Source organism: Micromesistius poutassou, assembly GCF_964030765.1.
Source record: "Micromesistius poutassou genome assembly, chromosome: 15".
Classification (NCBI taxonomy): domain Eukaryota; kingdom Metazoa; phylum Chordata; class Actinopteri; order Gadiformes; family Gadidae; genus Micromesistius; species Micromesistius poutassou.
Genome location: NC_140285.1, coordinates 13,736,982 through 13,764,933, shown reverse-complemented (window position 1 = coordinate 13,764,933; position 27,952 = coordinate 13,736,982). Strand labels below are relative to the sequence as shown.

The 27,952-nt window shown below is 43.0% G+C and overlaps 2 protein-coding genes across 2 annotated transcripts in view; one reads left to right on the top strand and one right to left on the bottom strand.

Moving 5' to 3' along the window:
• Positions 1-1,457: 1,457 nt before the first annotated feature.
• On the top strand, positions 1,458-25,159 carry LOC311360227 (microphthalmia-associated transcription factor-like; the record flags this gene model as incomplete). Its single annotated transcript, XM_084480317.1, has 10 exons — positions 1,458-1,561; positions 12,062-12,437; positions 22,027-22,242; positions 22,461-22,556; positions 22,676-22,793; positions 23,252-23,335; positions 23,470-23,523; positions 23,752-23,827; positions 24,019-24,166; positions 24,698-25,159. 10 exons carry the CDS (start codon positions 1,458-1,460, stop codon positions 25,157-25,159), a joined length of 1,734 nt encoding a protein of 577 aa, XP_084336443.1.
• Positions 25,160-27,122: 1,963 nt separating this feature from the next.
• Positions 27,123-27,952, bottom strand: part of LOC311360232 (uncharacterized protein) — an 8,021-nt gene continuing 7,191 nt past the window's right edge. The window contains exon 5 of the mRNA XM_084480337.1: positions 27,123-27,952. This exon is cut by the window's right edge and continues 913 nt beyond it. The gene's annotated coding sequence lies outside the window, so the exon portion shown is untranslated.

Genomic DNA, 27,952 nt, shown 5'->3' with positions numbered 1-27,952 from the left:
TTACAACATATATTTAACAAGGATCACCATTGCAATATAAAATGCAATATAGTCCTAGTCCTACAGGTGCAATGTTTGACATTAAGCCATAGGGCTAATTCCATTAAATGACGGTGTTTCTTTCCGTCAGCTACACATTAACGATCCTAAAGTCTAAGATGGCTTTGTTTTCCAAAAAGATTTGCGGTGTAGTCTACATTTGCACAGGCCTGAACCAGTTCAGCAGGATGAGATAAATGCAAATATTGAAATTGCATTTCTATGGTCATGGCAAAGGGCTTTTATACAGGAGGTTCAAAGGCTGCATACTGCCCCCCAGTGGTGCATGTGGAAAACACATGCGCAGATAATATGAAGCAGATATGGAGCCAAGCATTATAATCAGTCACAGAAAATATGATTTCTGTTTAGCTGGTATTGATGAGCCTATATGACGTTTAAACACAAACAAAAAAGGCAATCGAGTATGTAGACTATACATCATAATCGGTCATATATAATAAAAAACATTAAAATGTTATTACATTTAGACCTTGTGATTGGCCAACTGTGAAAACAATATTACGGATAAATGTGTGATAAGTGATAAATGACGTGTGAAAAATATATAAGCATGTATATATTTTTTCTGAATGAGGGTTGCCCAGTCATAACTTAGATCAAGGGGTCGGTTTGTGTGTGACTTTCAAACATAAAAAAGCCACACCTATCAGGAAATTTGCAGGGACTTTTTTATTGCTGCGATCCATTTGTTTTCATATTACTCGGATGAAACTTCAAGGGAGAGTGGGCACAAGCAAAGCCCAGAAAAGGTTTTGGCCAATGGAAGACCTGCTGACACTGACAGTTCTCTGGCGTTATGTAGGCTGAGCGAGGACCCTTCATTGTAGCCCTATCCCGGTCTGTCGCACCACAATTTCCGGTCTTTTACTTCTTATGAGGTGTTTACGCCAGTTTACAGTCCCTGGAGCGAGAATATGAATAACACGACACGAAGGACGACCGCAAAAGAAAGGAGAATATTATGGAGTTTTTACTAAGATTTAACAAAGCAGTATATCTGAAACATTTAACGGAAACGGATAAGTCTATTAAAAGTCCCGCCCTCACTTTTGCGACCAGACCCATGTAACTGAATGTCCCACCCTCTCCCTGACCATAACTCTAATTCGGGGCATCCCGGTCGAAGGCGTTCCGCCGTGAGACGATAACGCCTGGGAACGAGTATACATGTCATGGTTATTGTAGTTTCTCCCAGCCTACAGCCCACTTTAAATCGGGCTCGTCTCTGCCCTTGAGAACTACATAATTTTGTGCGGCGTTTGCGCTCGAGGTTTGGCCCCGGGCGGTTGGCGTACAGCGGCTGGCGGTACTGTGCGTGTAACAGCCGACCGTACAGCGGTGGACATACCGCTCGTCCCTGTTTATCAGCGTCTAAAACACAGACAGCTATAACTATGCAATCGGAATCGGGAATAGTTCCCGACTTCGAAGTCGGAGAGGAGTTTCAGGAGGAACCAAAAACGTATTACGAATTGAAGAGTCAGCCCTTGAAAAACAGGTCAGTTCTCTGCCCGTGGACAGTTATTTCCCACCGTGGTGAAGCGGTGTTGATATTGTGCAGATACTTTAATTGTCATGGACCTACTTTAAACGTTGTCTGAGTATGAGATAACCACCGGATCCCCATTGATGTGGTGGAAGTGGGACCGTCCCTAGTTCAGCGGTTATCTGCCTGCCTCTCGTTCCTTACGGTTATTTCTGAAGTTATGCAACGTTGTCACTTGGGTGTTGTATTGTCAACATTAACTTCAAATATTAGCCTACTGGCGTACTATGTATTGGTTTGTTTTGAGATTAGAAGCATATGGAAACAGTGCTGCCGCCAGCCGTGCAGCCCTAATGGTCCTAATGTCTGACACCACCTTCCCAACTTAAACTCTGCACCGCTTCTCTGAACATGGCTGATGAGTTGTGTCATATCGTCTAATTTGCAAAACAATTACTGTTGTCCCCCGAAATAGCATAGGAAAGTAGGCCTATGGCAGTGAAGGGGAATTTAACCTGGATGCATAAAGTGTGTCTGTGTATATAATAGCTCATCCTAATGATCCAGGATGGTGAAAGGATGCGTTTAATTTAATAACCACAATATCACAGAGCATATAGACCTACAGTAGCCTAGAACATTCACATTTATTATTATAAACATGGCTTGTAAAGTGTATATTATATTATAGAGACAGAACCCAGTTTAAAACAGGCTGCCACATACAAAACATTTTTGATTTGACTGCAAAAACGATTACAAATGATAGCATTGTTTTCAAAATATTTAATAGGATTTAAGTAACCGGGCCAAATTGAGCATTTTCACCACTTACCGTGAACGGCTGATGCATTAACCATAGTGTATTGTGCTCAGGAATCCGTAAAAGGATAGTATTGCGGGTTATAGGTTGAACTGGATTTAAGATACACACTTGTTTCTATAATCATTGTATTAAAGTAGCAGGGGATACTGAAGAGCAGCTCTACTCTACTGTTACGATGCTCTTTTTGGAGGGAAGAGAAGTATCACTCTGGATCGCTGGCAATAATGAATACCTCTTATGGGTCAAAAACCAAGAGGATCCTATAAGGTGCGTGTGTGTGTGTGTGTGTGTGTGTGTGTGGGGGGGGGGGGGGTATGTGTGTGTGTGTGCGTGTGCGTGTGTGTGTGTGTGTGTGTGTGCGCCTTATGTTTTTGAGTAAATTCTTGAGTTTTTCAATTATTAATTTTTCACTACTCATCTTGTTATGCCCTATTTTTAAAGGATGGACATGTGAATATGTCTAATCCAGTTGATGTTGTAAGACAGATTTCCCGTGATGTTAATGATGAGCATAATGTTGCTTATCATAGCATTAGTAAGCAGATGTTTATTCTACAAATACTATTATCCCCACTTATTTTTATTGCTTGTATGAATCCAGTTTAGTTGAATGTGTGTGTTGCCCGCATTGTAAAGAATAGAGACCGATATATATATATATATATATATATATATATATATATATAGAGAGAGAGAGAGAGAGCGAGAGAGAGAGAGAGAGAGAGAGAGAGAGAGAGAGAGAGAGAGAGACAGAGAGAGAGAGAGACAGAGAGCGAGAGAGAGAGAGAGAGAGAGAGAGAGAGAGAGAGAGATGGACAGGGAGGTAAAGAGAGGGCACAGTGTTCTTCTGTGTCCAGACAGAGATGTTATTGCAGACCTTGTGCAGACACCAGCGACAAAATACCAACATCTTACTGGACGGTGGGATCTTGTCGCTTCGATTTTTCTTTTTGTCTATTCTCTGTCTAAATACACCTAAATTCCCAGTACAGGATTAACTGTCAATTGTTATAAAATCCTTTAAAGCCTTTAAGCTAATGGATAAATTGTAAACTACTTTTGTGTTCCTTGGTGAAATGGGATTGGATCCAGATCCAATGCAAGCAGGATGTTGACTTTTTGGGGACATTCTGGGTCTCGGTCCCTACTGCAGAAGGAACATTCCCATTATAATTGATATGGCCGAGCATCACGTGAGCTGTGGTGAATCTGGAAATGGTGGTCATTGAAGGCTTTCCTTTTAAAGTTTAAAGTGCATGAAGAGCAATGTCAAAATAAGCAACGATTTGAAATTGAAATAGAAGACGTTTAATGACTTAATATCACAGCATGACTGTATAAATATTGCCGAATGGCAACCAATTTCGGGCTGATATGTCACATTGTCTTTCATAAGGACTGGAGAGCGATTTTGACTCAAAGTGACGTAAAGGATGTGCCAGACTTTGTGCTTAATATAGAGGTTAGACAGCCTGTGAAACCAGGCTTCTATGCAGTGTGAATTAGCAGTACCGATTTAGCATGGGATGCGATGTATCGAAAGTGTGAGATTTGGGATTGCTTCTTTTTTTGTTAATTGTTGTAATACCCTACCCAGCGGATGAGCAATATTTGAGATTGTACTGAATATCTTATCAACTTCAGTTATGATACTGTTAGTATAATTTGCAATTTGAATAAAAAGTTTTTCATTTTTGTTTTTCTAGCCGAGTAAAGGACAGATTTGCCTTTATCATCCACAAACTAAAAGTAAGCATAGGATGTGGGCTAAGTCAAACAATAAGACATTTGAAGGGGTCATAATCAGAACATATTATTTATGGGTTGGTTATAATGAGCAACTCCTATGCCATGCCAGAATAATAGACTGCTGTAGATTCACACATACATATTCACACACAGTCAGTCCGCTCAGGGGGAAAAGTGATGATTAGAGCGTACAATGACGTAGTGGAAGATTTCCAAGCATTGGGGTTGTAGCGCTCAAGGCCTTCAGTGTAACTTTCTTCAGGCTTGATTTCTGGGTCCTCACCATGTCCTTTTGTCCAACCCTGCTCTCCTCAGCACTCCAGCCTTTTGGCTCAGCTTTTCATTTGTCCAAAGGTCCCCCATCATCAGTGGTTGCATGATGGTTAAACCTCAACATCAACCTCAACTTCATATTCAATCAGGATTTTTCCCATCAATCGTGCTATCAAATGAGGTAATTCATCACAGTGGTCCATAAATAGCCTCGGATACAGAGATGTCCCCTCATTGGCCAGAGCGAGTCCTCTGTTGGGGACACTCTGTGCCTGTCGGATGAATATAAAGATTTATACCAAAGAGTAGTACACACACAAGTACACACACACACACACACACACACACACACACACACACACACACACACACACATACAGCACGCACGCACACACACACACACACACACACACACACACACACACACACGCACACACGCACACACACACACACACACACACACACACACACACACACACACACACACAAACACACTCACACAAACTGCACACACACACACACACACGCACACACACACACGCACACACACACACACACACACACACACATACACACAAACAGCACACACACACACACGCACACGCACACACGTTGAGTGACACAGACAGGTGTGTTTGTTGTCTTGGATGTGCTCAGAACCCCCAGGAGCGTCAACAGCTCAAGTGTTTGTTTGTATGTTCCACACCATTCAAATCTATCCTGGTAATCTAATCCGTTTTATTGGAAATAGGAAGAATTCAATCCAACTCCAACCGCTGGGTCAAATGACGGAAGTGAGCGGACCTTTGTGAAAAGCTGGTCCAGCTGTAAACCAGCCAATATACTTATGGAGGACACAAAATCTAATTAGAGATCCTGGACCCAGCAAGGCCGCAATATCCCAGCTAGCCAGGCCTGCACCAAAACATTCCTCTTAAAGGATTAGAGATCAAAACATTGTTCATTCTCCAGTGTCATGATAAGATTATTTTATTTATACTCATGTTTGGATTAATATTGTCTGAAAGGTTACCTGTTACCTGCTCTGCTCTATTGTTTCTTTTGAACTTTGCAGACTTTTCTAGAACATATTAACTACTAATATCAACAGAATATTTACAAAGGAAGTCGTGATGTGATAAAATATGAGCTGGGATAAGTGGTTGGGTCTGTGTGTATATGATTATGTGCGCACCATAGTGTGTATGTGTGTACCATAGTGTGTGTGTTTGTGTGTGCGCACCAGTGTGTGAGTACACCACAATGTGTGTGTGTGTGTGTGTGTGTGTGTGTTTGTGTGTGTATGTGTTTGTGCCATAGTGTGTGTGTGTGTGTGTGTGTGTGTGTGTCTGACGTGTGTGTGTGTGTGTGTGTGTGTGTGTGTGTGTGTGTGTGTGTGCCTTATGCAGCTAGTGGTGGTGTCAGGATGCTTAGAAGTTATGAGAAGGTCAGAGTACAGAGCTGTATTCGTCTAGGCTCCGTAGCACCACCTGGAGATGTACTATAAGTACATTCTCCAGTAGTGTTTTTCTGCTGGAGAAACACTATTAGCAGAAAAACACTATTGGAGCATGTACTTAGTACATCTCCAGGGAACGATTAGTAAGTAAGCAAGAACTAGTGTTGACCCACTGGGGCCCTCGTCACGTCTATCTCTGGTTGTGTGTTTAGCTTTGTTTGTATGGTGGTTATTGACGCCAGGACGCGTTCATTCCTTGTAGCAGTCGGCAATACATGCTGCAATAGCGTCGGTGAGAAGATGAATGTAAACAAAATGGCGCCCCCTAGTGTTGAACACTGTAACGCTGTCTTTACATTTTCATTTACATTTTTTATCTAACCCTTTTTTTACTTCTAGAAAATGATGCCCTAAATAGTTTCGGTGACTTGTAGCAAGAATTTCAGTTCCAGTCTGAGAATTTCCTGATAATCGGTCTAAAATAATTTAATTTGTATTACGTTTGTGTTCTGTATTTATATGCCATTTGTGGAAGTTTGCTATCCAAATGGACTAGAGTGATTTCACCAACATACTTTTTAAAATACAGAACCTGCCTATGATTTAGTATTTATTTTTAATGCATGACATTGCACATTTCAGTTTGAAATTATTTTTTTAAAGTTACTTCTTATGTTCCTGTGTGCATTCACATCATTATTGTGTGGTGTATAGATCCTCATAGAGATCATCAGTCGTACTCCTCTGAGCCCAAAATAAGGGCTCTTTGATAGAATGTAACCCCCCCCTTACAGTTTGTGTGTAGTTAGGGCTGCACAGTTCTCACAAAAACTAAAATGAATGTGATTATTTTGTCCAATATTGTGATTGTGAGTGTTCATTGTAATTAACAGATTTCTAATTAAATTAATAATATTTTTCGCTTACTGTATATTAACATCAATTACTATTATTATTTAACAATTGCTGATTTTTTAATGTTGGTAATTTATTTTATGTAATGGGTGTAGCAGTTCAGATTCATCTATATTCATATTATTATTTAAAGTATATATTTTGTATAAATTAATTGCGACCTTTCATTATTAGCTAATTGCAGAGGCAAAAAAAAATCCAGCTTTCTATTAATATGCAATGAATGGTGCAGTCCCCTAGCTGTAGACAGTGTGTGGGGACTGGGACAGGTCCGCTGGGACTCGGCCGGTCTGCCCCCTCCCCTGACGCTCTGGGGCGAGAGGAGACTCGCCTGGGCGCCGGAGTCTCCCCCTAGTGGCGCAGGGGGAGCACTGCACAAGAGCCAAACAGCCGTTATGACTTTGAGCACTCTCCAAGGGCAGGTGGTGCACCTTGGGGGTGGGCGAGGAAACATACTTGGAGGCCATGCCCATTTGCAGACCCTGCCTGCTCTACTGTGTGTGAGTATCATCTGAACTCCGTGGGAGTGTCTTTTGATTATGGAATAATGGTTTATTTTTTCACGCATGTGTGAGTTTTAGTGTGTGTGTACAGGGAACTCCTGTACACACAAATGAAGGACAGATAGACCGGTGTTCATGGTGTGGCGATCTGCAGGTGTTCAAAGCCAATTTTCAAAGCTTTCTCAGCCGCTTAGTTGATGGTTGACAGTTATTTTTGTTTTGGACTCTTTAACCATTTGGGTTTTAAGGAAATACAAGAGCAATGAATGTGAACCTAGAACGCTGTGAGGAAAGCTTGTGTTACGGGTGTGGAAGATACTCGTGTTTGGAGTCTGCAAGAAGAATGATAGAAGAGACTTGTAGCATTACTGTAGCTATGAGGATTTTTATTGTGAAGGACAGTATTGTGCCACAGATAACGATTCCACATGACCACTAAAGCCCTACTGCTGATGGATACTGATCAAGATCATGAGTTTTGTTACTTGCAATCATTTGCAACCAAAATAGTGTCATTTAATTCTACTACTACAGTGTGCACGATGTGGTTTCTCGGTCCTGCAGAGCCCTGTAATGGATTGAGGAACATTCTGGTTGAAGTATCTGTTGATGATCCGACCTATGGTGCTTCTCACCCTATGGGAGCAGCTGACAGTACCAGACAACGTGCCAGAGGCAGTGAGTTATTGGGCAAAGTCAGTCAAATCATGGGTTGGTTGGGGGGGGGGGGGGGGGGGGGGGGGGGGGCGGGGGAGCGGGGGGAAAGGGGAGTGGGGTTTGGCTTTTCAAGACTGTGTGGCCATTGTTTTTTTTTTTCTTTCCCATGCACACACAAACACAGGGGGCCGTGTGCCAAACACGCACACACGCAGTGGAGAAGGCACAAAAGATCTTTTTATGTGCTTTTGTGGTCTAGTGTGGTATTAAAAAAGATCCTCAGGCTATGAATTGTGCTATAGTAGTACTCTGCTATAGGCTTTGGTTCCTTCAAAAGCTATACATTCAGACAGACGCACACACGCACGCGCACACACGCACATACGCACACACACACACACACACACAGGTATTCGACATGATAGCTGTCATGGTGATGGATGGACAGTGACAAAGCCAAGCTCACCCCCAAGACATACAAACATGATACCGGATAATAAAATGTACCAGAATAATCAGTACGGTATGCAGTAGGTCTCTCTCTCTCTCTCTCTCTCTCTCTCTCTGTCTCTCGCTCTCTCTCCCTCCCTCCCAGGGCACAGTCCCAGCATGGCTCTGTCTTTATTTCAACCTGTCTTCTGCACTCCTCTCCCCATTTCAAACAAAGCTGTGGAGTGGTAGTGGACTCATTTTACAACAAGAGAAACAAAGGTGGCTGATGTAACCCTACAGAGATATAACTACACAGACATAACCCTAAACAGATATAACTACACAGACATTACCCTACACATATATAACTACACAGACATAACCCTACACATATATAACTACACAGACATAACCCTACACAGATATAACTACACAGACATAACCCTACACAGATATAACTACACAGACATAACCCTACACAGATATAACTACACAGACATTACCCTACACATATATAACTACACAGACATAACCCTACACATATATAACTACACAGACATAACCCTACACAGATATAACTACACAGACATAACCCTACACAGATATAACTACACAGACATAACCCTACACAGACATAACCCTACAGAGATATAACTACACAGACATAACCCTACACAGATATAACTACACAGACATAACCCTACACATATATAACTACACAGACATAACCCTACACAGATATAACTACACAGACATAACCCTACACAGACATAACCCTACACAGACATAACCCTACACATATATAATCCTACACATATATAATTACATATATATTACCCTATACAGATATAACTACACAGACATAACCCTACACAGACATAACCCTACACATATATAACTACACAGATATAACTCTACACAGATATAACTACACAGACATAACCCTACACAGCCATAACCCCACACCTACAGAGATACACATATATAACCCTACACAGACATAACTTTACACAGATATAGCCGTACACAGATATAACTACACAGACATAACCCTACACAGATATAACTACACAGACATAACCCTAGACAGACATAACCCCACACAGATATAATTACAGATATATTAACCTACAGAGATATAACTACACATATATAACCCTACACAGACATAACCTTACACAGATATAGCCATACACAGATATAACTACACAGATATAACTATACAGATATAACCCTACACAGATATAACCCTGCACAGTTAAACTACACAGATATAACCCTACACAGATATAACTATAGACAAGTATAACTCTACACAGTCTATTTCAAAGGCACAGTCAGCAGCAGCACGTTTCTGGCCTGACTCACGTCCAGAGTCAGCAATGACCAACCAACCTGTTCCAGGAACATGGATCATCGTTGATTGTCATTTTAGAGCCTTACATCGGCTGGCTAGAGAGATCTCTGGGGAGTCATTGAGTTATTGATGAGCGTTCTGGCGCGGTCTACAGGGGGCACTATTGGGATATAATTCAGATAGGAATACAAACACAATGTTTGGTATAGAGGAGCCAGCTCCTTGGCTTGGCCCGCTGATATTTTTCCTTTTTTGGTGTATTCGTTCTTTTTTGGGTATTGTTCAGCATATTTGAAGACATTAATTCAGTATTTTTTATTCAATGCTTTATAAATCACACAATACATTATACATTACTATGTTCTTTGGATAGATACAGTGAAATGAAAGCTATGTATTAATGCACATCCCAACTTTCCTGTTCAGTGATATATATTGATTGTACTCAACTGTACTCAACGAGAGTGTGCAATCATATCTGTAACAACTACAGCCTGGATGGGATCTTTAAAGCTAAACTTAACCTCACCTCAGAGTGGATGTCTGAGCTCTGTAGACATGTATGATGGCCGTTGTCTCTAAAGGTCTCCAAAATGGCAGCGGGTCGGGTCGTGTGTTTCAATGGAATATTTGTGGTGTGTATCACAAGTCACCAATTCTCTGTGTGTGTTTACACCCTCCAGACATGCTTTTGACAAATCCCTTTCCGCAGCACGATGACTCTGACTGTTCCTCTGCTTTTGAAAAAAAACAGAATGTGTTAATAATCGCAATTTGGTTGCGTCAAAAAAAATTTCTAACCTTTATTTGAGGTCACAGTTAACTGTGAAATAACAAATCAAAACATGTCATTATATGTTTGTGTAATGAGGAAAATGGATTTTGGTGTTGAGAGAGAGAGAGAGACAAAAGAAGCATAGAATATATCCAGTTAGGTTGGATTTAATAAAATCTTGATCTGTGCTTTTCTTTACCCTTTTCTTTTCAACAGCACATTCTTGTTTCTGAACAGAGCTGAGAGATTATGATGTTGGACAATGAGATTATATGCAGTAAAGTGGAATTATGGTATGCAGAAGAAAAGAGGAGGAGGTGGTGATGATGGGGCGTGTGTGTGTGTGTGTGTGTGTGTGTGTGTGTGTGTGTGTGTGTGTGCATGCGTGTATTTGTGTGTGTGTGTGGGTGTGTGTGTGTGTGTGTGTGTGTGTGTGTGTGTGTGTGTGCGCGCATGTGTGTGTGCATGTGCGCTTGTGTGTGTACGTGTGTGCATGCATGTGTTTGTGTGTACACGTGCGCATTGGTGTGCGTGCGTGATAGTGTGTTGTGTGTGTGTGTGTGTGTGAGCGTGTGTGTGTCCGTGCATATATGTGTGTGTGTGTGTGTGTGTGTGTGTGTGTCGAGGGGTGGGGCTCTTTATCAGACAGTCACTGCAGCGTGGACTTGAGTTTGCCAGTGTTTGACTGCACCCGGCTAATTAGTGCGATTATTGCACAGCTGGATTGGCTGGCCGCTGTAGTTTGTGAGTTCTATCAAAAGGATCACTCAGTGTAGAGAGGAAGGGCTCAGCGTGCAGACAACTTCTGCTTCAGCGGTGCCGCTCTATTTTGGGAGCGCAGGGTCTAGTCTGGGGAGCCGGCGTCTAATTTTAAAGGGAACTGTGAAAACAGAAACAAATGTGTTTTCCCTTTTCCCTCTCAAGCTCTTGCTCCTGCCAGTCGATTCCTTCCGTTGGTCCTTTGAGATTCCTGTTCTTCCTGTTCCTGGGTCTTTGTTCCTCAGATATTTGGATGAGGGGTGTATCTTGTCTGAGGAAGGTTGCAGTGAAGATTTTCCACACATTGCTGTAGTTTTAGTCTTTTTGACGAAGTATGTTTCGCGCTGTGCCTGTATTCTTATTTATTTGATTTCTCCCACCGAAAATCTTGATTTCAGCCTTCGCTGTTGCGTAGAACTGTACTGCCCTAGACAATATCGGCTTGTGCAATTATTTAAACTTTACTTTTTCTGCTGGGCCTGTTCCCCTGATGACCTCTCTGTCCTCTCACACATTATGGTGTTTACTAACCCTGCTGGTTACACTAGCCTTGCCTAGTTTCAATATTTACTCTTCCACATCTCCATATCTTCCTTCCATTCTGTCTCTCGCTCTCTCTCTCTCTCTCTCTCTCTCTCTCTCTCTCCCTTTCTCTCTCCCTCTCTCTCTCTGTTCCGCTCACGCCCTTTACACCACACTCTTTACCTTCGAACAACAATGAGGACACTGACCTGGAGTGTGTGTGTATGTGTGTGTGCGTGTGTGTGTGTGCGTGCGTGTGTGTGCGTGCGTGCGTGTCCACCTCAGCCCATCTGACCAGCATGGCTCCTCCAAGCCTCCGCTGGGCTCCGCCGCGGTGACGTCCCGGATCGTGCTCCGCCAGCAGCTGATGCGGGAGCAGCTTCAGGAACAGGAGCGACGCGAGCACCAGAGGCAGCAGCAGAGGCAGCAGCAGAGGCAGCAGCAGCAGCACCAGCAGCACCAGCAACACCAGCAGCTCCACCAGCACCACCAGCACCACCATCACCAGCAGCAGCAACAGCAGCAGCAGCAGCAGCAGCAGCAGGCCCTGCAGTACCCTCAGCCCGGCCCGGCCACCACCAGCGCCCAGACGCCCGCCATCAACGTCAGCACGCCGGCCAGCCTGCCCCCCGCCACCCCGCTCCCCATGGAGGTGCTCAAGGTAAGCACGGCCACACTCTGGAGACTCTGAGATCTGATCTGAGAGCCGGGGTGGGTTGTTCTTATCCCTGATGTCAGGGACGTAGTTGTGTGTGTGTGTGTGTGTGTGTGTGTGTAGCTACACTTATCTTCAGCAGTAGCCCTGTTAAGTGGTAATTGTTAATTGTTGGCTAATTGTTTTTTATGTGAATTTCTTATTTGTGTATATTCTCTGAGGGAAGTCTCTAGGTATCTATTTATCTTGTAACCCTTGCGGTCGGTCAAAAGGCTTCAGGCTCAGTGTTCAGCCACCTGTGGATGTGCACCGTGGTGGCTGTTGACCAGTCCAGGGAACAAGCCGCTTGTGTAGGGCTAGCTTGCTCAGGGACAACTCCACACAAGATTTAACCAGCAGTTGCCAGTTGCAAAACAACCTACTCTGAACTACTGCTGCTTATGTAGAAGTAGCAGTAATAGTAGTATTAAATGTAGTAGTAGTCGTAAATTATTAAATGAAAAGGTTTCCAGAGTTGCCATAATGTACGGGCAAGGACTGCAGTGTATACAAAATAAAACTATTTATTATTTCCTGCTCAGAAAAGTTGATTCCAAACTTTGCTGGGCAGTTGGGAGAGGTCGGTCGTACTATGATGAGGCATGATGAAAACAGTGAGTGAATGAGGTGTGTTAAACGGCGTATATGGGGATTATCTTCCCTGAGAGAATTCCTCTTTAATGCACGCTGTGCCTCCAGCCGTTTGGATTTAGCCATCTTTAATCCTATTTGCTCAGCTACGTTCACATCTTTTCATAGCTTTGATTCCCTGGCGGTCTGAGGTACCAGCGACTGTTACAGTTTTTTCAGTTCCAAACGAGAAGTTATATTACTGGGCAACTTCACGTCTCATGAGAATACCATTTCAAAATACAATTTGGTAAGTTTCATATTTTCGCTATTGTTTCAATCTTAAAATATCTTTGACTCTCTTTAAGAAACTTTAAGAAGCACAAAGAATCTCGTAATGTGCACTCAAGTTCAGTTGAGAATAATGCGGCTGTGTTTTGTGTTATTGCTGATATATTTTAGACTTTTTATTGAATGCTAGCCTTTATATGAGGGATGGAGGATGTCACATTGGTTTTAATCGAAAATATCAAGCAAGCTCAACCATTAGATTTCTGTGGTTTATGTCTATAAATATGATATATGATATTATATCATATGATGAAGTTTACGAGCAGGGGCTTTGGCAGGCCAAGTTTGGCCAATCTCCTCTCTAGCTGTGGTTATGATGCATGTATCGTGCTGATACCTTTCACCATTGGGGGTCCTGATGGGGGAGGAGAAGGGTCTGGGGGTACATATATATTTATTGTATTGTAAATACAAAGATAGATTGTTGACGATTTCGCTGTTTTTGCCAACTTACGTTGTACGAATTAGGTGTGATCATGAGTTTCTCTTAAAATACGCCTCAGGGAAAAGTCGTCCCAAAAGTTGACGTCTGCATATTGAACTATTCAGGGGTCACAATGCAACACAATTCCAGTAGGATCTCGACCAAACAGTCACAGAAAATGTTTGGGAAAAAAGCTAAATAATATGACTTATTATTATATTCAGAACATTAACATTGGGGATGTGGGTTCATGATACAGTGGAGGTGTTGGTTCATGATGCAGTGGGGTGTTGGTTCATGATGTAGTGTGGGTTCATGATACAGAGGAGGTGTGGGTTCATGATGCAGTGGGGGTGTGGGTTCATGATACAGTGGGGTGTTGGTTCATGATGTAGTGTGGGTTCATGATGTAGTGTGGGTTCATGATGTAGTGTGGGTTCATGATGTAGTGTGGGTTCATGATGTAGTGTGGGTTCATGATGTAGTGTGGGTTCATGATGTAGTGTGGGTTCATGATGTAGTGTGGGTTCATGATGTAGTGTGGGTTCATGATGTAGTGTGGGTTCATGATACAGAGGAGGTGTGGGTTCATGGTACAGTGGGGGTGTGGGTTCATGATGTAGTGTGGGTTCATGATGTAGTGTGGGTTCATGATGTAGTGTGGGTTCATGATGTAGTGTGGGTTCATGATGTAGTGTGGGTTCATGGTACAGTGGAGGTGTGGGTTCATGATGCAGTGTGGATCTGGGTTCATGATGCAGTGGGGGTGTGGGTTCATGATGCAGTGGAGGTGTGGGTTCATGATGCAGTGGGGATCTGGGTTCATGATACAGTGGAGGTGTGGGTTCATGATACAGTGGGGGTCTGGGTTCATGATGGAGTGGGGGTCTGGGTTCATGATGTAGTGGAGGTGTGGGTTCATGATGTAGTGGGGGTCTGGGTTCATGTCGATATTCAGAGTGCAGGCGCAAAAAATCCTCTGGGATCTGCTTTGGCCGGCGACCATCACCTTGAACCGTGTGAGGCAGAGGCCAGTGGTGGAGGGAAATATATCCATTGAAACCATTGCAATCCTAATGCAGCATAAACATTACTCTCCATAAACTACTACCCTTTGAGAGGTTTAGCAACCCCCTACCACACGTATACACACACACACACACACACACGCACACACACACACACACACACACACACACACACACACACACACACACACGCACGCACACACACACACACACACACACACACACACACACAGAGACTCACTCCTCCCATAAGAAATACTCAACCCCTTGTTGTACCATACAGCATTATAAGAGCTATGTTTTGTTCTATGATTTGGCACAACCTTACAGACATTCTTCATTGACTGAAGCCCACCAACTGAAAAAAAAAGAAAAAAAGGGTGTTCTGTCTTGGCACTGTTGATCAGGGGGCTGGGTGGGGGTGGTGGGGGTCTGGGTGGTGGTGGTGGGGTAACCTGCTCCTCTGTCTGTGGATAGATTAGGCTCAGGGGGTACCAGGCGGAGCTGCCGGACCTCAGAAGTGCAAACCTGAAGCTCAGATGAGTTTATCTAAAGACTGATTGGACCCTTAATTAACCAAGTGACCTCTGACCTTGCGAGGAATAAGTAAAGGGATCAGTTTGGGGATCAGGACAAAAGCGAGCCCAGAACTTACCACACAGCGACCCGCTAATTCAGCGAAGAATGCTCATAATTAGCCCCCATTCCATGGCGTATTTAAGGGGAGGAGGGGAACACTGCTTTGAACGTTATGTAGGATCACTTCCTAAAAGGGTCATAAATTATTTCTAGATTTCTTTTAAAGGATTTATCGTACCATGAAGAGAACAAAGTGTGTCTAAACGTGTCTTTTTTTGGGGAAGGGGGGATTAGGCAATTACTGTGGAGTTATTTGGACTCATTTTAGTTTAGTGTAGAGAAAATATATTAGTATGAACTGTTTTACAAAAATGATAATGTAATGTGGAAAGGGTTAAGTGTGTGTGATACATGAAGTGAATGCTGGACTAGTGTGGTCAAAAGGAACTAAAAGGCATCTAGTTGGCAGTCGGCATTTGAAAAGCTTTATTTTGCCTAATTCTAGTTGAGGTCTGATTAAAGGGGTTTTGTTTTGTAAGCTTGGTTGAGAGTGTGCCTGTGTCTATACAGTCAGACACCCGGCCATGGGTGATTTAGGAGTTACTCTGATTTAGATGTTATGGCTTTGATTGCTCCCAGCCTCACTTGTTCCTCTTTGGATTAAACCGTCTGCTAAATTACTAAATTTCAATATTTATTACTGTAATACAATAATGAACTATTATTACATTACGACTATGCCTCAGCTTTTAATGTAAGAGTGCGACTACAGCACAAAATAAGTGAAACAGAAGACAACATTCTCATCTTATCTTTCCATCAATGGGTAATTCCTGTTCCCAGGAGGTGAGTTCATTTAGGAAACGCTACTCCCCCCCCCCAACCCACGCCAGCCCCTCCACCTCCACCTCCATCTCCACCTCCGACCTCCACCTCCCCAACATTGAAAGGTAGCAGCACAATACCCATCAGAATTCCAGAACCACAGGTAGAGAGGAGATCAAACCAGGCCCGCCAAAGCCCCTGCTCGTAAGCATCCTCTCATGACCTACGCCGTCATTATCTTTAACTTCTGCGTAAGTACCGCGTTTGCATCCTAATGGCTGAGACGCAGGGCATGATTTGTGAGAGGACGCATATCAAACAGAGAAATGTGTCCTGCTAGGGGGCAAGGTAAACGTAGTCCTGGTGGATCGCCCCCCGTGTCTATCCAAATTGAGTGTGAGCATAGTATGGTGTATTGTTGTTTCGCTTTGGCAGAAGGGTCCTGACGACGACCAGGGGAGGGGGGAGTGGTGCTGGTGGTTGGGTCGGCGGGTGTGTGTGGGGTGGTTGCTGGGTGTCTGTGTGTGTGTGCGTGTGTGGGGGGGGAGGGGGGGGGGTTGTGCTCACAGTGGTAATGGCCAGAGGAGTTTTAATAGATCAAACTGCGCTGGAATATACAAAGAGCGGTCTTGTTGTCAGGAATTGGTGATGCTCTGACTCAGGAAGTTATTATTATTTATTTATTATAATTGTGTGTTTCATTGATTTTTTCGTTGGAAACTGTGGTAACAATGTGAAGATACACCCATGGATGTTTTCTCTGGGGGAGGGGGGACTTTTCTTGTTGTAGGTTTGTTAGATAAGTTGTGGAAACATCTTCCTCACATAAAAATGTTGATCCTTTGAGGCTTTAGCTATAGTCTTGCTCCATGCTTCCATGTAGGCAGCGTAGAGCAAGACGTTTGTTAAATCCTATATTTAGACAGGAAACAGACAAGAACATCCACTGTTTGTGTGGGGTGGAGTGCATGTATTTGTGTGGACGTATTATGGGGTACGTACATCCTACAGTAAACCATTGTATCCCCCTTTCTATTTTTGGGCTGTCGAGAGCCAGCTACAGCCCTGCATTGAGCACTCTGTCTCTGTCCATCTGTGTATGTGTGTGTGTGTGTGTGTGTGTGTGTGTGTGTGTGTGTGTCTCCGTGGCTGTGTGTGTCTCCGTGGCTGTGTGTGTCTCCGTGGCTGTGTGTGTGTGTGTGTGTATGCGTATGTGTGTGTGTGTGTGTACGTGCGTCTGTGTGTGTGTGTGTGTGTGTGTGTGTGTGTGTGCGCGCGTGCGTGTGCCTTTGTGTGTGTGTGTGTGTGTGTGTGTGTGTGCGCGTGTGCCTGTGTGTGTGTGTGTGTGTGTGTGTGTGTGTGTGTGTGTGTGTGTGTGTGCGTGCGTGCGTTAGTTTACGCACCCACACCCTAGCTAAAGTTCACCAGTCAGCTCAAGGCCACATTGAGAGCCACATGAGAGAGTTCCTGGAAGCGTGGCTCCACTAGCTGCTGCGTGCGACGCGCTGCCGCACGAGAGAGGAACCTGGAGCGGAGCCTGATGAGTTGCCAGGCAACATACTATCACTATACCCGGCATAGATAGTCGCTTTATTGTTCTGGGGCTCCTACGCCTGCTGGGAGACATGCGTGGTGTGTAGCATCACGGTACCGTTCGTTATCATACTGTGTCGTCCGCTGTGCACCCAAAGCAAAACTTACCGTCGTTTTTTCGGATCTGTGTGGGAATGCTTCATGAGAGCTGCTATGTTTAGCTTCAAAATGCCCTTTTAGGTTAGCAACCTTGTTAACCGATATTGCTTATAGAATAAGCAGGCTTAGCCATGTCATTTCCAGGTAGAATGAATATTATATTTTCATTGTCAACTTTCCTCCGATTGTTCTCTTGTTGTTTTCTCTCTGTTTTATCCGCCTCGATCTTAGATTCAGTTCAATAGTGTTGCTGATTTTATTTGGCGCACGAGGGAGGGAGGCTGGACTAGGGGGGAAATGCACGGTTTAATTAGTTTGAATTAATTGAATCCATGTTATTTTCTCTGTTGATTATTATGTCTCTGATTTTGCTTAAAGCAATTAAGGGACCGAACGCTATTGATGTCTCTACTTCTCTGATCACCACAATATATATATATATATATATATATATATATATATATATAATTTTTAAATAAAATATATATATATATTCTTGTGATGGGCATATTTCGGACCGCTGTTGTATTGCCTTCACAGTCATAATCATCATCACGATTATAATTAAGATATGACCGAGCAATCATGCAAATCTTTGACAGGAAGTTACAACTAGGCCCTGGGGCCGGGGCCATTGTGTTGAATCAGTCACTTACAAGTTGTAAACGTGGGCCCCGCAGCGATGTCAGCTTTACAACTTAGTAATGACCACAACGTTAACAGCCTTTCATATGCACCTGGGAACGTTGGCACTCAAACAGGAGCTTACCTGAGACACAAGGTAGATACATAGATAGATGGATGGATAGAGAGAGAGAGACAAAGAGAGAGAGATAGATAGATAGATAGATAGATAGATAGATAGAGAGAGTGATAGAGAGATAGATAGATAGATAGAGTGATAGATAGATAGATAGATAGATAGATAGATAGATAGATAGATAGATAGAGAGAGTGATAGATAGATAGATAGATAGATAGATAGATAGATATATAGATAGATAGATAGATAGATAGATAGATAGATAGATAGATAGATAGATAGAGTGATAGATAGAGAGAGTGATAGATAGATAGATAGATAGATAGATAGATAGATAGATAGATAGATAGATAGATAGATAGATAGATAGATAGATAGATAGATAGAGAGAGTGATAGATAGATAGATAGATAGATAGATAGATAGATAGATAGATAGATAGATAGATAGATAGATAGAGAGAGTGATAGATAGATAGATAGATAGATAGAGAGAGAGAGAGAGAGAGAGAGAGAGAGAGAGAGAGAGAGAGAGAGAGAGAGAGAGAGAGAGAGAGGAGAGACGCAAGGTAGATACATAGATGGATGGAATAAGACCCAAGCTAGATACAAAGATAGATAGATACAAAGATAGATAGATAGATAGATAGATAGATAGATAGATAGATAGATAGATAAGGAGAGAGAGAGACGCAAGGTAGATACATAGATAGATAGATGGATAGATCTATCTTTATGTATGTATGTATGTATGTATGTATGTATCTATCTATCTTTGTATCTAGCTTGTGTCTCTATATCTATATATTTATCTTTCTATCTCTCTATCTATCTATCGATTTATCTTTGTATCTATCTATCTGTCTGTCTGTCTATCTATCTATCTATCTATCTGTCTGTCTGTCTGTCTGTCTCTCTATCTATCTATATATCTATCTATCTATCTATCTATCTATCTATCTATCTATCTATCTATCCATCTATCTGTCTGTCTGTTTGTCTGTCTAGATAGATAGATAGATAGATAGATAGATAGATAGATAGATAGATAGATAGATAGATAGATAGATAGATAGATAGATAGATAGATAGATAGATAGATAGATAGATAGACAGACAGACAGACAGATGGATAACTAGGTAGAATGTAGGTCGATTGGTTGATGATTGGTTAATGATTTACATTTACATGTTATCATTAAGTAGACACAAATCAAAGTGATTGAACAAATTAAAGTGCTTCACAATCAAGTTACCAAGAAAGCCAAATTAAACCTGTTTATTATTATACAATAGATATATCTCAAGACACTGAGCTTAGACAAAGTTCAAAATAAGAGCTAAAAACAGTGAAGCACATGAAGTAATTTCATTAGATCGCAGAAGAGTTATTCAGTTGCTGCAGACATACAGACAGACAGTCAGACATACAGACAGACAAACATACAGGCAGAAAGACAGACAGACAGACAGTCAGACATACAGACAGACAAACATACAGGCAGAAAGACAGACAGACAGACAGACAGACAGTCAGACATACATACAGACAGACAAACATACAGGCAGACAGACAGACAGGCAGACAGACATGCAGACAGACAGAAAGGCAGACAGACAGGCAGACAAACAGGCAGGCGGGCAGATAGACAGACTTAAAGAAAGGCAGACAGACAAGCAGACAAACAGGCAGACAGACACAAAGGCAGGCAGACAGACATACAGTACATGCAGAATGATTCACAGGCAGACAGAAATACAGGCAGACAGACGTACAGGCCGACAGAAAATGCAGGCAGACAGACAGACAGGCAGACAGACATACAGGCAGACAGATGTGCAGGCAGACAGACATACAGGCAGACAGACAGACAGACAGGCCAACAGACGTGCAGGCAGACAGATAGGCAGACAGACAGACAGACAGACAGACAGGCAGACAGACAGACAGGCAGTCAGACGTGCAGGCAGGCAGACAGACAGAGTTCATTCCCGTGAACCGATAACCTCAGGAGAGTGGTTCTTTGGGCCCTCTTACAGGTTTATTAAAACAGAAAAAGGGCCTGCTGTATTGCGGTTTTTAAGGAAGTATAGACTTCCTTACTAATCAGTACATTAATGTTAGAAGCACAGGGGGAGGGCCCACTGCAGATAAGACGTCTGTAATGGAGTCATTGTGCCTGGAGATGAGTTACAGTATTTAAGGAACACAGGCCCTGCGACCAGAGGGTGAAAAGTGGCGATTTAAAGAGCCCCAGGGAACTGTTAGCAAGCACGGTCCCTCGGCATAAGAAAGGAAGTAATTGTCTGTTGCCTATTCTGACGTCAAGAGATGCGCCATAAAGGCATAAATTGTGCTTTTACATAAAACAACACAATTTTGAAAAGGCCCATTGTCCCTAACCCTTTACCAAATTTTGCTAACATGCATAACTAATGACTTATCTCGGCCCTTATAAGCCTGGCCCCATGGGTATGTTCTCATATCACTTGCCGACCCTGAAGAGAGAGACAGTGCTCTGTGCTTAGGTCACCGTAGCCTTGTTCCTCAGCTCTACTCAACACATCACTCTATCAGGTCTCAATATGTTGGAGATGCTCGGATACTATCCCAGCCAGGTATGTTTCAAATGATCCCGAGGGATTGTTTGTTTTTATTTGAATGCATTTTACTGATTGTGGTTTACAAGAATGTCTGACAAACTTTCATCTTTAATATTATCAGAAATGTTTTTCAAAAGTTATCATCAGGGCAACTGTGTTTTCTATCGCCTCTTCAAAAGCGTGTATGGCTCTTCATCTGGAAATGTGTTCACAAAATATATATCTATAAATATATCTATTTCAAATGTGTCACAATCCCAACACTACTGCCTGTTTTTCAACAGTTTTCTTATCTGCCAGTGTTTTTTGTCCCTGATATTTTGTCACTTTTTTCTACTGTTGTCAGTTGAACCAGATGCATTCATAAAGCGAAGCAAATTTGAGAGTTGTGACAATGAACTATAACCCATCTGTTTAAACAGGGTGTTTATGGATTTCAGTTCTAGCCTCAAAATTAACAAACACAAACGCTGTGACTGCTGAAGTGATGGCAGTTTGAACGGGTGGTAGTTTATTCTGTATCCAAGCACTGGATATTCAAATTTTGTTTAAAAAAAAGTGTAGCTGCTATAAAGTTATCCAGATGTTTTCAATTCATGTTGATGAGCAACATTTCCAAAGTGCATTGTGGGAGGCATAAACGCAAACCATATGAAAGTCACCCCCCCCCTCTGTCAATAATGAATACCTAAACACCTCTTCCCGCTCTGCTCCTCGCTAGGTCCAGACGCACCTGGAGAACCCCACCAAGTACCACGTCCAGCAGTCCCGGCAGCAGCAGGTGAAGCGCTACCTGGGCAAGCTGGGCCCGCAGGTGGCCAGTCTGCCCCTCCACCACCAGCCGTCCGACTGCGCTGGCATGCCTCCCGGGCCGGGGAACAGCGCCCCCAACAGCCCCATGGCCCTCCTCACGCTCAACTCCAATTGTGAAAAAGAGGTAGGAACCAAAGTGTTTTTTTATGCATTTTATTTCAAAAAAATGTAGTTCACCAAGACAGCTAGCTTAACGGCCTTTATTGCTATGCGAACGATACAGTGTTCGCGTAGGCTTCTTTCTTTCCGGTATTGTAGGTTTATTTTCCTGAATAAACATTGAAAGACGATGAAATGTATGGTTTCATCGTTCCGTTGAAGCTAACATGTTTGGTGCTCCAGATGGACGACGTTATCGACGACATAATCAGCCTGGAGTCCAGCTACAACGAGGACATCCTGGGCCTGATTGACCCGGCGCTCCAGATGACCAACGCGGTACGAAGGCCCCCCGGTCCCCCTCTCTCCCCCACACGCTGGGCCTCGTTTGCAAACCACCACGACAGAGGCGGCTATGTCTCTATTTTTAATCAATTCCCATCATGCTCTCTGCTCAGATCCCTCTGCCTGGCAACCTGATGGACATGTACGGTAACCAAGGGATGGCTCCGCAAGGGCTGGACATCAGCAACTCCTGCTCCGGCAGTCTGCCCAGCATCAAAAGGGAATTCTCTGGTGAGTGCACGCCCCTCTGCACCGCCACGGGAACACAAGTCACCGAGTCAGCATGCACAACGTATTACCTCTTTAAAACAAGGGCTGGGGCTATTGGGATTTTAAAGTCCTTGTTTGTGTCGAAGATAATTATTTTCTGCTGTATTTAATGAACAGCATCCGAGCATATCTGTTTATTCAACAGCTCTCCAGGCCTTTGTGACGATATCCTCTTTAATCTAATGCAACACAAATATTATATTGCCTGCGATGGATGGAATTAAGTATTCCTCCACAACCAGCATGGAAAATATGATATATCATATCAAAATATGATGTTTTTTAAAAGATGTATAACTTACCTATAAAGGACCATTGTACCCGTATTAGACCGTTTATATGTTTATAAATGTGTAAATGTATGTATAAATGTGTGTTCCGTGCACTGTTTCACTCAAACACGTCATTTCTCTGCGTAGTTTCCCAGTCTCCGAGCATGATGCACATGCTGGAGAGGTCCGGCTCCTTTGACGACTTCCAACTGCCAGGCGGCTTCCCCGTAGGTAGGTAGCCCTCACACACACAGCAGGGAGGGGGGGTGGGGGACCTGGGGGCCTCAGGACCTGTTCATAACACCGGCCGGATCCTTCCACGGCATGTTGGTTAATCCTCCATTTTCTCTTATTGTGTTCCACAGAATCTGAAAGGGTGATGGCAAAGGAAAGGCAAAAAAAAGACAACCACAATCTGAGTGAGTTTGACGTTTCATCTCTAATGCTGTCTAGAATATTGTGGACATGGTTGGTTCTGTATGGAGATGCTGCTGTCAACCACTGCTAACTCAACTCACCTTGAAATAAATGCTTGTATTTATAGGCATTGATTTGACATCAATTGCATGCAGTTAGTGGATGGCGGTATTTGATGTTGTGTTGATGGTCGCCATGGTATTCACACAGTGTTTCTTCCTCCGTTGCAGTTGAACGACGCCGGCGTTTTAACATCAACGACCGCATCAAGGAACTGGGAACGTTAATCCCAAAGTCAAACGACCCGTGAGTACTGCTGCACACGCCTCTTTAGTTAAATCGTCTATGAGTCAATAAGTAATATTACCAACTAATTACTTAATTACTTTTTTGAATGACTTTTTGTAATTACTACTTACTCTGTAAGAGTCACGCTATGCCGGGTTGGTCCTGAGGGCGTTCTGACGCTGCGGTGGCTGTGGTTGTGTGTGTCACAGAGACATGCGGTGGAACAAGGGCACCATCCTCAAGGCGTCCGTGGACTACATCCACAAGCTGCAGCGGGAGCAGCAGCGGGCCAAGGAGCTGGAGAACCGGCAGAAGAAGCTGGAGCACACCAACCGACACCTCATGCTGAGGATACAGGTGAGACGTTCACTCCAGAGCCCCCCTCCGTCTCCATGACCACACACAGCACCAGGTCTCCCTGCACACCTCCCTGTCCATCTGCTTACCGCTGATTGTAAGCTTTTTATGTGCATGTATTTGTATATGTACTGTATGTATATATGTATATATATATATATATATGTTAATATGTATATGTGTATATATATCTTTTTAACTTATTTAGAATGTCGTCTATGTTAAGTGTCTTAGTGTGTCTTTAAAGGAACTTGAACTCATAATAATCTACTACTATTATTATTAGTAGGATTATTATAATTAGTGTTATGTTATTTATACATTTGTGTATTAATTTACATTTACATTTCTGGCATTTAGCAGACGCTTTTATCCAAAACGGCTTACAGAGATATTCATTCATTCATTCCATTTGACCGTTATCTGACTCTTCAGATCATTAGACCCCATGACCTGACCCTCTCTCTCTCTCTCTCTCTCTCTCTCTCTCTCTCTCTCTCTCTCTCTCTCTCTCTCCCTCTCCCTCCCCAGGAGCTGGAGATGCAGGCGCGTGCCCACGGCCTGCCCGTGTCGTCCTCCCCGCTGTGCACGGCGGAGCTCTCCACGCTCTGCGTCAAGAGGGAGCCCGCCATGGCCGACTGCCACCAGGACCTCTTCACGCTCACCGCCCAGCAGCAGCAGCACCAGGACCCCGGCCAGCAGCACCACCACCACCCGGCCGCCGCCTGCCCCCAGGACCCCGGCCAGCACGTCCACCTGGAGCTCCACGACGGCTACCACGACGAGGGCCCCCACGGGCCCATGACGGGCACCCTCCCCAACCACTACCCGGCGGCCAAGGGCGGCCCCAAACACGGCGACGTCCTCATGGACGACACCCCGTCACCGGCGAGCGGGGGGGACCCGCGGCTCTCCTCCCTCTCCCCGGACGCTTCCAAAGACAGCAGCCGTCGGAGCAGCATCAGCATGGATGAGAACAACCAGGGCTGTTAGCACCCCCTGCCGGCGGACGTGCGTACTGCACCCCTTGCCGCCCGGTCGGAGCGAGGCGCGTTCTCGGTCGCTGGAGAAGACTCTTGGTTCTCGTCGTTTTCGTTGTTCTCTGTTGGTTTGTCACCAACCTCTTCCTCCTCCCCGATGTTTACATGTATTTAATATTTTTCACTTGTGCTTTTTTTGTATCTTTTTTTTTTTGTGCTCTGAAGCTTAATTTCATGGACTGTTTTAATTATTATTATTTTTTTGTATTTAATCAATATTCTGATGACAATGAGTTGAAAGTTGATTTTTTTATATTTAAAAAAATATGCATCTATTAATGGGTAGAGGTTTAATTCCATGTATTTGTTGTGATTTCAAAGAATGTAGAAAAGTTAGAAATCATGGTCGGATATATTTTATCGTGGGAAACACTTTAAATCAATAGCAATAATATATTAACATAACTATTTATCAACTACTGTAGTGCTTTACACTCCTTGTGTCTTACTTGTATATTTATATTGCGGACAGGCCACTGCCTTATACATTGCAGTGTAGCCGACTTGCGCATAGTTTGCTATTACAATGAATCCTTTTCAGTCTTCCAAGTTAAACATAATTATCTATCACTACTCGTCACTTCTTCCAGTATTCATGTCATGTACAACGTCCCGGTAGCATTCATACACTCTAAATGTTTATCTTTTACTTAATGTATAAGATACTCACATACTCAAATGAAGAGATAAAAGTGAAAAGTTAAATATCATAAACCAATATGTGAAAAAATAAAGCTGCCATAAGTACTGAACTTAAATCAATTTCAAGCCTTTTTCAAGAAATATAAAAAAGATGATTTATGTGATTCACAAGAATCACCACATTTCATAGACCATCAAAAAAAAAAAAACATTATACCAGTAACTAATACCATTATATGGTAATAATACAACCATTCAAAATCGATTTTGAAACCAATGCACACAAAACACACTATCAAGAGATTCCTCAAGGGCAACCACTGGGGGAACCTCTCTTAAGGGCCCCATTGTGTCGGGCCCCCGGGTCGTCACTAACAGGCGGTTAATGGGTTTGACAATGTTTCCTTAATGAGAGAATCAGGTGATTGCCACTATCAGCGCAGGCTCCTTGATTGTCAACTCTTTCTTCAAGCCGGTTCAAAGGAGTGCATGTGTCTGCCCCAAGGTCCCAGCGCGGCTCACACTGAAACCCATGATGCGTGTGGGGTTGAGTCTGCCTCCTCTGGCCTCTCCAGGCTGTCTGCCTCATGCCCGTCATCAAAATACCACCCGGGGGGGGATGTTTCCACACGTTCATCCGCCACAGAAGACACAGAGAGCCTGTTGTGAACGTGCTTAGGGCTGGGAAAGCTGGATACAATTAATGGCTTGTTTTCTTTTGGTACGTTTTTTAAGGAGCACAAATATTTATTTGAACCGCATAAGTTGTATAAGATGGACCTCTTGAAGAAAGAATCCACACATATAAGTATGCTATTTAAAATAACTTATAACTTATAAAAAATTATAGTTATCCAAACTTCTGAGCGACATTAAATTAAGAAACGAAAAGTAACTTAGATTGATCGTACAAAAAAATCGATGTATTGTGATTATGCAATCATAATGAAAGGAATTAGTGTACTTTGTGTTGACGCTATTTTTGGGAGGTCGCTGGCCTACTGTGTTTTTTACTTTATGTTATCAGAAGAGGAAGTGTAACCAACCCTAGGAAGCCTTCGTCCTATTTCCCAACACTGTTAACCAACACTCCAACTCTTGGAAAATGTTATCTTTCTTTCATTTCACCCTTCTAGTCCCTAAATTATATTTTGGTAAATCTTTTGGTATTATCTGACAGTCAATCTATTATGCATTTAATGGTCAAAGGATGTTGTGTGCTGACTGTGTGAACATTTATGTTGCCAAGGACTATAAGGAGACTGCTGTAGGATTCTGTATGAAATACATGACACGCACAGAACACTGGAATTAAACTAACTAATATACGTGGGTTTTAAAATGAACATATTAAGTATGACTGATACTGTTTTCAAAGATGTACTCTAGTGTGCAGTTGTAACTATTTGACTTCCTCGCTTTGTTAATACAGCCATGTTGAGAGCCCTGTTACAACAAAACCTCATGTTTTCACTTTTATTTTTCTATTTAGTTCCGGAACTATGCAATGGTTACAGCCGTGCCTGCAGAGCAGCATCACGTCTGTCGTTGCACCTTTGACAATTTCAGGTCCGCGTTTCCTTTGATTCGTGTCGCGGATTCGTCTGAGACACCCGAGAGAAGTTCTTTTCTCCTCGTCATTAAAGTGCCTTACAGTTGAGTTTTCTTTCTCACGGCGGTGTTGTAGCAGACGCAGACACTGAGCACAATGTGGAGCTGAGGGTTATCCCGATGAACGGTGTTTCACGGGGTATGCGAGGTCCGTAAGGGAAAGTGTAGGAAAGGGGATTCAATATCCAGTAAACACATTACTACAAACTTCTAGACTATAGGCATTGATAGCTCCTCACTCCCCTTCGGATTGACCCCGGCCCTGGGCACTAACTCATGTGAGATATTCCAGTCGTTGGCCTATCCTCGCAGTAAAAAGAAAGATATAAAAGGCAATAATGGTTTTATTGTAAGTTAGACTTTTGTTTTACTTCCTTTTTTTTATGTTGAAAATGATTTGCCTGAATGTACTTTACAGTGTCGGTTGCCAAAGTAAGCCACGGATATTAAAACAATCGGAATTATGCAAAATATAGATATTAAAAATGTTGAA